The sequence below is a fragment of the Bubalus bubalis genome, chromosome 7 (assembly GCF_019923935.1).
Source record: "Bubalus bubalis isolate 160015118507 breed Murrah chromosome 7, NDDB_SH_1, whole genome shotgun sequence".
Classification (NCBI taxonomy): Eukaryota; Metazoa; Chordata; class Mammalia; order Artiodactyla; family Bovidae; genus Bubalus; species Bubalus bubalis.
The window spans coordinates 98,063,357-98,076,131 of NC_059163.1; the positions used below are offsets into that span (position 1 = coordinate 98,063,357).

Sequence of the window (12,775 nt, forward strand, 5' to 3'; positions counted from 1 at the left end):
TTCTCCCCACAAATGTACATTCCATTCCTTTCACCCAGGTGCATCCTTCATGTTTCTCCACTAAATATTTAGTATTTAAAATTCTGTTCATGATTTATCTTCTTTGGAAAAATATCCTGTGATTTCAACTTTTCCAATTATGATCTTGCCTTCCATTTCAGGGTCTTTCAATATTTATGAAGATGTTTTGGACATTTTTATGTTCATCTATTTCATCATGTTCTGGGACACTAGCTATCACTTTATTTGTCATGAGCAGTTTCAGCACCAGTGAGACTTTGTTTTGCCCGAGGTACTTTGCTCATTGAGTACACTGCCGTGATAGGGCTTCAGTGTTAAGCATTCATGATTTAGGGAGTGAGATCCTTGCACGACTTTTCCCTTTACAAAGCAAATACCCCTTCTCTGTTATATAAAAATGTAATTTTAACCAGGAGTTGAATTCGTGTATTTCCTTACAAATCCCATAACTGTTTTCTTCTAGACAAGTCTTCTAACTCCAACCAGAAATGACTACATGCTGCTCCATGAGACCATTGTTTCACTTAAATACAATATGCTATAATTCAGGATAAATATAAGGAAGAGAAGGGGATGACAGAGGCTGAGATGGCTGGATGGCATCACTGACTCGATGGACGTGAGTCTCAGTGAACTTCGGGTGTTGGTGATGGACAGGGAGGCCTGGCGTGCTGCGATTCATGGGGTCGCAAAGAGTCGGACACGACTGAGTGACTGAACTGAACTGACTGACTGATGTATTTACTTCTTACATAATTGCTTTGAGAAAAAAAGTCTTCATATATGTTACCAAAGACTACTTTCAAAAGTTAAAATAGTTAAACAAAAACATTTAAAATCACTTGAGTTTAACTCTGTTCAGATAGGGACAGCTTTCTCTCCTCTTTGGTTCCTAGGCTCCAATGCTCACTATCATTTTTTAAAATATGAAGCTCAGCAGAGTTATCAATATATTTGTGTACTATCAGAATATAAATACAAAGGATGAAAATTAAAAGATAATGCATTGGTAGTATTTGATTTTAAGGAAGAAGGAGATATGCAGTACTTAAAATCATTAAATGGAGCTTACTTGGGCTTAGGTGAGAAATACAGCTCTATCAGATTAGTGCACAATCTCCAACAAATGACAATCTAATTTCCTGATCTGTAAAATGAGAGTAAAAATGTCAAACTCATACAGATTAGTATACTGATCTAATATGTTATCACCAAGCATAATGCTTGATACAGAAGCATTCAATAAAGGTGAGCTTGTTTTATCTTCTTTCCTTTCCTTTCTTGAGTCAGATCTATATGGAACAAAAAGAATGAGCTTGAGCTGAGTCACGTTTCAGGATCATTATAGGAACAAGGCCACTAATCTCAAGCAACTTACTTAAATCAGTACACTTCATATGAACAGCCAATTTACAATTTCATGGCAAATATTCCCAATCAAGAAAAGTAAAAATTACCTCCATTCTGATCTCGCATATCAACAATTATGCTACTGGTCAAAAATTGCAATTTTTTCTGAAAATAATATTATTCTGTTATCTGTTGTTAATGGTATCCTCATGCTTAGTAATTGTTCATTAACTACATACTTATTGAATAGACAATAATAAACATAAAATGGAACTGTTTAGTTCTCTGATACTCACAAGAGAAGTACATTATCTCTCTCCTTGTCTTGTCATTTGCAATAAAATAAGAGGCATATAATTTATCATGATAAATTTACTGCATAATTTATCATAGTCCTTGCCATGTAAATGCCTACTGTTGCTAGGACAGATATTTTACAAATTAGAAAACTGGCATATCTATTTCTAAGAAAATACATTTTAGTAAGAACAGTATAAAAATAAAATCACAAAATATCTCTAGATGTTTAGATAAATAATGATAAATATGGTGGATAAAGTTTTTATGTATTGTGCTGGCCTGAATCTAGTTCTTAAAGGATAAAAGTTGTTTGTGGAGGATTTGAAGAGAGACTCAAGAAGATTAAGTGTGGGTATTGACACTAAAACACTGGAATATTTGCCAAGATTAAAACCACTTGGCACTGTAATAATGCTGCTGCTGCTGCTGCTGCTGCGTCGCTTCAGTTGTGTCTGACTCCGTGCGTCCCCATAGATGGCAGCCCACCAGGCTCCCCGATCCCTGGGATTCTCCAGGCAAGACTACTGGAGTGGGATGCCATTTCCTTCTCCACTGAAATAATGAAGAGCTTCAAATGTATCTTTTACTAATGGTAAGTTTCTGGAGGCTACAAGAAATTTTTCTGGTTTAATGTTTTTTGTATCCAAATTTTACTTCCCCATAGTCTCTTCTCTTAAAGAACTGTAAGAAAATATTTATTTCTCATCTTGGACAAACATCCAAATAACACTTACAATTTTTTTCTTTAGGATGAGAGTCATTACTATTGTTATTAATCAATAAACATTTATTATCTACAACATGGAAGACATTAGGTTAGATGCTATGGGGAATATGGAATAAACAGAGCATGACACTTGGCTCCAGGAACTGAAAAGTTAATGTAATCAACACTAATTGATTAATTCATTCAATGCTTACGCAGTGAACACATAGTGTTTGCCAAAAACTGTGTTAGTTAGATATTAAAGAACTGTGGTGAAGAGGTAAAACTATCTTGCCCTCATGGAATTCATAATGTATTGGAGAGACAGACAAAAAAAACCAACAAGAAAATACAAATAAATAGCTATTCACCAGTACTTACTTCAAACTATAAAAAGTCCCATGGAGGAATGGGTTCTCAGAAATGGAATAGTGGACAAATAATACATAATTACAGATAACTTTTATTGAGTGCTTATTACTTATCAGGTATTCTAGTGCATGTTTCATATGTACTTGTGTTTATCATAACAATGGTACCAAAACAGGTGTTTATCTCCATTTTAGAAATGAGGAAACCTAAGCAAGGAGAGATGAAGTGATTTACTCAGAGCATGTGCCGTGTGTGTATGACTCATGTGACTTGTGTCTGACCCACTGCAAACCCATGGACTGTAGCCCACCAGGCTCCTTGGTCCATGAGATTTCCCAGGCAACAATACTGGACTGGGCTGCATTTCCTACTCCAAGGGATCTTCCAGACCCAGGGATCCAACCCATGTCTCCTCCCTTGGCAGGTGGATTCTTTATCCTTGAACACCTGGGAAACCCTTAGTCAGGGCACATGGCTGGAAAGCAGCAGAGCCAGTATTTAGGTAGCTCTTGAGCATAGGTGCTCAGCCTCTAGCACATAATGTTCCTAAATTAGGCTAAAGTTTGTGATGGAAATTGAATGTATAATAGTGGAGGTGTATACCTACAGCCATTTTCTATGAAAGTTTCCTGGAATTGGTGGTTTGAATTGAGATTTTGGCATGGTTAGGAGATCAGGATATTTTATTTAGGAGGAAGGAATGTTTAGGTAAAGGGAATAACTTTTAATAATTACATGAAGGAAGGACAAATGGACTTTGGTGGCTGAGATGTGTGCACAAAAGACATGTCTACAATAGTTAGCTGGGCTAAGCCATGGTGGGTCCTCAGTGTGCAGCCTGACATGGGACGATTGGAGGCCACCAAAACTGAGAAGGAAGACCTCCCTGGGGGCCTTTTCAGCACAGTTGATCAAAAGGGAGATAAGGTATAAACCAAGAGAGCCACAGAGAGAATGAAAAGGAGGGAACAGATGTGATAGACGACACGTAAGTGCAACTGTTAAGATAACCGAATTGATAGTTGAATCAGGGTAGTGTGAGGAAGAGGGAGGCTATGAATGGGTTCAGGGTTACATCAGACATATTTTTAGCAGGGTGACTTTGGGACAAGGTACTTCATCTCTACAAATCGATTTCCTCATCTGAAAAATGGAAAATAGTATATGCATTTGTGACTATCTAATTAGGAGTTGAAAATGACTTTCAAATTTTCACCAAGTCAATATTGCAGATAATTATGCCATTAGATAGGATGAAAGAAAAGGAACATTTGGGTGTGTTGAGATCTAGAGGCCTGTAACATATCTATGTGGACACATTCAGTTTGCAAACTAGAATTGGAACCTTAATTCAGGAGGAAGGTCCAGGCTAAAGACAATGACTAGCTATCAATCATCAGAGAAGACTGTGTAGAAAGAACCACAGCTGATGGGGTAAGAGAAGGAAGTTAGAAAGGATCAGTGGAGATTTAGAAAAAAGACAGGGTTGGGGAATCCAGTGCCAAAGTTTGAGAGCAATCCAATGGATCTGATCTAGATTACTCATGGCCTTTGACAGAACAGCTTTAGTACTGGGCTGAATGCAAAGCTTGGGTTGTTAGGAGGAAAGAAATAAGTGAAATGAAAAGTCATTCTTTCAGTTAGTTCTGGACCTAAAAAAAGGGATCAAAGAGAAATCAGGGCTGATGGGAATGTATGTGTATTCAAACATGTTTGTTTAAGAAAGAGTCAACATAATGGGAGAGATTAATGATGAAGAAGAGAGAGGCTATGATTGATGGTGAGGTCTCAAGTTGATATGAATAACAATAAATCAAAAGAAAATAAAGTGAATGCAACATCATTTATTGTGGATCTATTATACCTTTAATGTGTTCACATTAATGTCATCAAGTCCTAAAACACCCTGTAAGGAATTATTTTTCCTATTTGCAGATAAAGAAACTGAAGCTGAGAGAAAACAAAGAGGTTGTTCAAGGATGGAAATGTGGTATTAATGAAGTTAGGATTCAAATTGAACTTGGCTGAATCCCAAGACCAAATGACTAGAAGAAAGATAAGAATTTGACAAAGAAGACAGAGTTGAGGGAGTTTAATAGGACGTTTAGAACTGCACAGTTAGGGCATCAAAACTGAGTTTGAGGACTTAGGGAAGAATAAAAATCTGTAATGCACCACTGTGGTGCATTTAATGTGATTTTAGAAGGAGATTGCTAAGTAGCTCCAAAAGCATAACTGAGACATGAATTTGTAATGCATGCAGTCAAATGCAGTTATGTGACTTGTTCCACTTTCTTCAGTTCTAACAAAACATCAATATTGAACAAAGGCCAGAATTCTAAAATTCACTGTAGGCTGGCCTATTAAAAATAAATGCTGAAGATAGCAGCTATGTTATTTGTCTATGGATACTCTAAACCTAAACTTGAAAAAATCCTGAATGTAGAAAGAATATGAGCAACATATTTTTAAAAGCATGGGATCCAGTTAAGGATATTACTGGTTCAGTGAGATCAAACAAGTCCTTAAATTTGATACTTGCCTTTTTTTTCCCATCAATGAATAAATATGTGCTGGGCATTTCCCCTGCAGCTGATGTTGGGAGGAGAGAGGAGTCCATTCCCCTCATCAACTTCTAGACTTATAAGGAAGAAAAATTATATAAGTAGAGCAGGGTATGCTGCCATTTAGAGGGAATTAGTATATACTGCTGCTGCTAAGTCGCTTCCGTCGTGTCCAACTCTGTGCGACCCCGGAGATGGCAGCCCACCAGGCTCCCCCGTCCCTGGGATTCTCCAGGCAAGAACACTGGAGTGGGTTGCCATTTCCTTCTCCAATGCATGAAAGTGAAAAGTGAAAGTGAAGTTGCTCAGTCGTGTCCGACTCTTAGCGACCCCGTGGACTGCAGCCCACCAGGCTCCTCCATCCATGGGATTCTCCAGGCAAGAGTAGTGGAGTGGGTTGCCATTTCCTTCTCCAATGCATGAAAGTGAAAAGTGAAAGTGAAGTAGCCCAGCTGTGTCCGACTCTTAGCGACCCCGTGGACTGCAGCCCACCAGGCTCCTCCATCCATGGGATTCTCCAGGCAAGAGTACTGGAGTGGGGTGCCATTGCCTTCTTCTAGTATATACTAGTGTGTTCTAAATTATATGTAATAATCCACTAGGGAACAAAACAGTATATAAGATATCAAATAAGCAAAGCCAATATTGAGAGAAATAACGGGCCAAAAGGAATGAATGTTCACTGGGCTAAGCATAAAGCCTACCTTCCTACAGCAGTCAGTCAATCATGATGCTATATGAGGGATGGATACTTCAGGTACTCCAAAATCTACCTCTCTGTACTTGCATTCCAAACCCTTGACCATTTGAAAAGGATCAGAGTCACTGTCTACCAGGCAGACACTAGAGGGCAACAGAATCAATCTTCATCTCTCTCTTTCTGGCGCACATGCACACACACAGACACACTAGCCCACACTAGTCCACTGTCCACAGGTGTAAAGAGCAGTGTCAGGCTATGTCAGTGAGAGCAGGATGTCACAAGAATCCCATCATGGATGTAAGCAAGAGAAACATTCAGTTAGTCTTCTTGAAAAGTCTACTGGAGAAACTACAAGAAAAACTGATTTTCTATTTCTGAAATTTTCATGAACATGATGTATCACTAAGATCTTCTTTATATATGCACCAAACTACGTGATTGAACACTGTGGTGGAGAAAAAAAGATGCTATCTGAATACTGTACGGATGTGAGAGTTGAACCATAAAGAAGGCTGAGCGCTGAAGAATTGATGCTTTCAGATTGTGGTGCTGGAAAAGACTCTTGAGAGTTCCTTGGACAGCAAGGAGATCAAACCAGTCAATCCTAAAAGAAATCAATCTTGAATATACATTGGAAGCATTGATGCTGAAGTTGAAGTTCCAAAACTTTGGCTACCTGATGCGAAGAGCCATTAGAAAAGAACCTGGTGCTGGGAAAGATTGAGGGCAGGGGGAGAAGAGGGTGACAGAGATGAGATGGTTGGATGGCATCATCGACTCAATGGACATGAGTTTGAGCAAACTCTGGGAGATAGTGAAGGACAGGGAAGCCTGGGGTGCTGCAGTCCATGGGGTCGCAAAGAGTTAGACATGACTTAGCAACTGAACAATAAATATCTGTTCGTTCTCCAATTCCACAGCAAACCCACAGAGGAGGATGTATTTCTCTATTTATACACGATGTAATCATTTTGTGAAATGTTTAAACTGATGGGGATAAATAGGGTAACATACTGAGGATAACACAAAGAAATATCACTTATTTTGCTTAAAACACATTCTAATTTTTGCTGTGCACTTTCTCTGAAATCACAAAGTATCTCACAATCTGTAGCCAAATTTCAGTTTAGTTTCAAATTTTCAGTTATTTTTGACTTAAAGGATAAGTTTTTAGAGGATGGAATTAGTTGTCAGGATTGCTACTTGATATCTGAAATAGTTAGATTTTCTCAAGAGTCCTTTGAAACAAACTGTGGTTCACACTCAATTGTGGATTTAAATACCAATCCTTTACCTCTGTCCATCCACTTTTCACATTAATTTTCTCAGAAGGCATTGTTAGAAACTGAAAATTGAGTAGTTTATTTAAAAGACTTTATGGGTTATAGAAATATATGGTATTTTTATCTATAAGAGTACTGAAAGCATAAAACAAGTGTAGGTGTTAATTAGATAACCAGCAAAGCATGAAGTGCCAAGTCTAACATAGCTGTTCTTTAGTTGCTAAGTCGTGTCCGACTCTTTTTGTGATCCCCATGCACCGTTGCCTGCCAGGCTCCTCTGTCCGTGGGGTTTCCTAGGCAAAAATACTGGAGAGGGTTACTCTTGCTGTCTCCAGGGGATCTTCCCAACCCAGGGATCAAACCTGCATCTCCTGCATTGGCAGGGGGATTCTTTAAACTACCTATTAATAATGAAAGGCTCTGCTCATAGATTGTGTATAAATTATTAACCTTTCAAAGTAAAAAGTGACATGAAGAAATGTCAGGAAAGTGATTTGAGGCCCCTTCTTCTCTGCTTCCTCCTTCCTTCTTCTTCATCTAGCTAGCACTAAGATAGGATGGCACTTCTTTGTTTATGAATGTTTGCTAACGAGTCTCTTTTTTTTTTTTCTTGATTTTAAAAAATCATGATTGGCTTTTTCTTCTACCAATTTTATTCAGTCATGACCAAAATCACTGTGTTGTATTACCCTCTGAGATTCTAAAATGAACAGTGTTTCACTGATGGAGGATTAGGAACAATTGAATAAATCAGTAAATCAGTTGGGGGTATGTTTGAATTTAAAAATACACATTTCTGCAGTGCAGAAGTATGGTCAATTGGTGGATTATAAACCTCAAACTGAAAGAATAGCTATTTCTTTAAACAATTCCGAAAAATAGCTCATGGAACATTTGAATGCATATGTGACAACTCTGAGATCTATCAGAATGTGATTATAATATTAAAGCTGTATAAATATTATGAAAGAAACAATAAAGCATTTTAGCAATGCAAATAGATTGCACATTTTCTCTATTAAGTTTAGATATACTCTTAAAAAGACATAACTATTATAACTTATAGTATAAAATTTCATTATGTGTTTATCTGACATACTTTCAACAAGCAGATAAGATTATTGGATTTATTTTAAATAAAACTGGTCATCAGAAGAATATTAGAAGAATAAATCAATAGGAAACACCCTTTACCATGCATGTCGCAAGCTAATTCATACATTCCTATTTCCTTAACCACACATTTACAAAAGAACCTTTGGTAGCTTGCAAAATTACTCTACCTAAAACTATTCATAGCCATAAAATGTGCTTATAAAAATGCTGTCTCTTACAATAACTACAGGCACTTCCTTCAGCTATAGTGACAGCAAGACATACATTTGCAAAATAATTGCTCCATCCTAGCTACAATGGCAATGTCTACTATGGACATACTGGCAAAATGCAAACTACTAACAAAAAGACAGAATACAAAAAAGAGTTTGTCAAATTTAATAGAGTAATTATCAAGTATAACCTTGCAAAATTAGAATGCGGCCACAGTGAAAGAGTAAATACTAAGTCACCTAAAGACAATGATATCAATCAAATATCAAAGCTATTATTGCAGAAGCAAAGGTATAAATACCCAGAGGATGTGAGAGAGAAAAATTTATTTTCCACATCCACTGAATCCTACCCTCATACTAGCTTGCAAACCTACTGTTATTATTCTTTAGTACCATATTATTTATGAAGTATGTGTAGTGGGCATGGGGCTGCATCTGTTAAAGTTGAGTCCTCACTGGAGAACCAGAAGTGAATGCATAACCCTTTGGAAGTCAATTTATATTAGAAAGTAACCCTGGATGTTGAAAACGTTCAAGAGGAATTTTAAGTCCAACAGTGGTTAAAATTTTGAGAATAAAGTTGTGTAGAATTGAGTCCCCAGGATGTAATGAACAATAGTTCTGTGTGTCAATGTACGAGGTTGAATTGAATTGACTCATTGACTTACCTGGCATGTTGCATTCATCAATGACTATACATGATGGATAATGACTAAAATGACTATACTCACCACATAGATGACAATCACTATATAAAACCTTTCCAGGAGTGAAAATTATGCTTATTCCTCATTTGAAAGACATATAAGATTAAAAAGTAGTTTATTAGTTTCTGTATATATTTTTGTATTACTTTCTGTATTCTTTTACAAGCAAAAGATATCCTATTAGAATTCCAGATAGTGGATGATACCAATACTCTCCAATGACCATTTGCTATTCTTAAAAGTGGGGAAAAAAGTTGGATTGGTTATCATTTTGTCCTCTGGAAATAAGAAATACTGATGATTTTCATTAGTCCACCATTATAGTGACTTAATCTAATAATCAGAATATATGCTAAAATGACCAGAAGCATTTCAATGTTCTCTATTAACTGTTCATTGGCAATAAAATTATTTACCTTTTGAGAAACCAAAGACAAATTTTGACATATTCACCAACACGGTAATTGACTACTATATTTTCCTAAGAGCCATCAGAAGTATTATAATTCACTTTCTTTTTTTTTTTAATTTTATTTTATTTTTAAACTTTACAATATTGTATTAGTTTTGCCAAATATCGAAATGAATCCGCCACAGGTAGCAAAATGTGCACACCTTTGTTACAAACAAAAGAATTGCTTTTCTAAATTTGACTATGGAAACACAAAGTGTGTTTTATGTACTAAGGTATTATCCTCTCCTTCAAAATTGTCCCTTGTAAACGAAGAAAGTAGCATAAACATGTATACACCATCAAGTGTAAACGAAATAGCTGGTGGGAAGCTGCTGTATAACACAGGGAGCCCAGCCTGGAGCTCTGTGATGATCCAGAGGGGTAGGCTGGGGTTGGGGAGGGAGGCTCAAGAGGGAGGTGATATATGTAAAACTGTGGTGATTCGCATTGCTGCATGGCATAAACCAACACAACTCCTTGTAAAGCAATTTTCCTCCCATTAAAAAATAAAAATAAAAACTGCAAAAAAGAATTGTCCCTTGGCATCATTCTTACAAAGCTAATATCCTTCAAAGGGTGTTCTAAAATTAGGGGCTTCAAGCTCAAGTTATACAAAAAGCAACTGGGACTTAACAGAGAGAGAAAAGGAGTCACATACCAGAAAGAAACTTAAGCAACATGAGTTAGTTTTTTATTGGATAGACTTTTTGGTTATCAAAATGTATTCCTTTAACATAATGAAAATTTATCTCATTTCATGGGCCTAATAATGTCTTACTTAAGACTTTTGAACAAAAGACTAAAGGTAACGGGTCTTCATTTCCTTTGTATCAACTCCTTTCCAATACTGAACAGGTATTGTTAACAGGTTAACAACAGCTAACAGGTTATTTGGAAGCCAGAAAGGCCAGATAAGTTTCAAAAAGGGTTATTTAGGGGTGGGAGTATGTAATCAGAGCTGGTTCATGGCAATATTAAAACAAGTGGACTAATCTTGCAAAATGCTTAAGACAACCAATGACTCAGAACCAACAGACCCTACAAACTAGCCGTATAGTAGCATCACTGTCAAAAGAGCAATGTCCATGTACAAACACACTAATTTTATAAAAACAGTTTTCGAGATAAAATGGAAAAAAACAACTTACTGAAAAGTCTTCAAAGATTTTCTTGAGTTCTTTGTGACCATGCCTTTCAGCAATATGTGCTGGATCTGAACCTTCCAGATTTTTTATCTTAGATGCCCTGGTTGCTCCTGAACATTGAAGCAAATGAACAGCCAAGTTCTTTAACCCAAATTTTGCCGCACAGTGGAGAAGAGTTGGAAGTTCTTTGAAATAAGAATCTGAAATAAGCAAAACAGAATAATTTTTTTCATCACATTTGGAACCATATAAGAAAAAGTCAAACACAATCTATTGGGAACATGTATACACCTGTGGCAGATTATGTTGATGTATGGCAAAACCAATACAATATTGTAAAGTAAAAAAAAAAAAAAAAGATCACACTCCCCCCCACCAAAAAAATAATTCCCACAAAGCTTTCCTGACTTGTAGAGTCAGCAAATAAGAAACCATCAAAGGTTTAGCAGTGTAGACTCTCCCCTTTCTATTCCTTATCTTAAATCAAGCATGCATCAATATTCTCACTAGCATTAGTGCCTCTCCCTTACCTGTACGGTGAGTTTAATATAGAAAGCCATATCAGTTTCAAATGTAAAACAAAACAAAAACATTACATTGTAAAAACTCCTTTTCAATGTATTTCAGTATTAACCAAATACTTAAATAACAAATGAATTCCTCTATAAGATCTTTTTTGTGTTTTCTACTTCCATGTCTACTTTGTTTCCTTTTGAAGTTGAAATGAACATGAAATTCCAGGAGGGGTTATGTTAGATTTCTGTATGAGTTTTTTTCTTTCAAAAAGTAACTGCAATAGCAAATACAGGTAGGCACTTTTATAAAAATCTTCAGTATGGAATTTTCCATTAGGATTTTGTAGGTTTCATGTCAATGTTTTGGAGTTTGAATTTCCTAATTACATATTAGTCAGAAGACGTGTATTAATTATGCATAACTATAAAATGATGAACGCAAACTGCTACCCCAATGATAACACACACACATACACAAACTGCTGAGTGATGGTTTATTATTATTCTATACTTTCACACCTTGCTAGAAAAACTGTGTTACAGAAATTACACACCACCTCACTTTAATAGCTGTGGCATTATTAGAAGCAAGCCATGTGAAGATTTATAGTAACAGAAACAAAACCATCAAAGCAGAAGTCAATTATCTTTCAGCAAAATTCTGAAGCAGTGAAAATAGCCACCTCATAATGTTTTGGAAAATTGTGAATCCGGCCTCATTTATCTGTTTGCCATTTTGTAGACCAAAAAAAAAAAAAAAAAAAAGGAAGAGAGAGGGGATCTAAACTTGGTGATTTCAGTTCACTTAGGTGTGTGGGTGTTTGAGGGCTAAATAAATCATTTAGTTTTTTGGTTTGTATGTTTAACCAGGAAACACAACAAAACAAAAACCTTTAGGACATGTTAAAGACTTCTGGTAAGGAAATATTTTATCCTTCAAAATGTGTTAGAACTAAATGGCTATAGGTAGATCTATGATTGAATTTCAGTGACAAAAGCACTGGTCCCTTCTTGTATGGTGTGCAGTGAGCAAAAAATTATCAAGGATTTTATAAAGATGAGCTTATAATAGCTGAAACTCTTCAAGGTAGGTAGCAATTTTCAAACTAAAAATAATGTATTTTCTTAAAAAGGAGTTAAGATGCAAATTTCTATTTATTTTCATGCAAATAAACTATAAAATAATTTTCTGCTATAATTAAACCAAACCAAAGTTAGTAAAGAAAAATATTTGCATTATGTCAGATTTTTACATGCCCTTGGTCATGTTGCTCTGTTATACCATCATCACTTGCCAGTCAATGCCTTATGCATTGTTCCTGCA

The 12,775-nt window shown here is 36.2% G+C and overlaps 1 protein-coding gene across 4 annotated transcripts in view; it reads right to left on the reverse strand.

Annotated features, from left to right (window-relative positions):
- Window positions 1-12,775, reverse strand: part of BANK1 (B cell scaffold protein with ankyrin repeats 1) — a 317,845-nt gene that overhangs the window by 166,218 nt on the left and 138,852 nt on the right. For all 4 annotated transcript variants that reach the window (XM_006070968.4, XM_006070969.4, XM_006070967.4 and 1 more), the window contains one exon: window positions 10,940-11,136. In XM_006070968.4, the coding sequence (XP_006071030.2) occupies window positions 10,940-11,136 (197 nt within the window). The remainder of the gene's footprint in view (window positions 1-10,939; window positions 11,137-12,775) is intronic.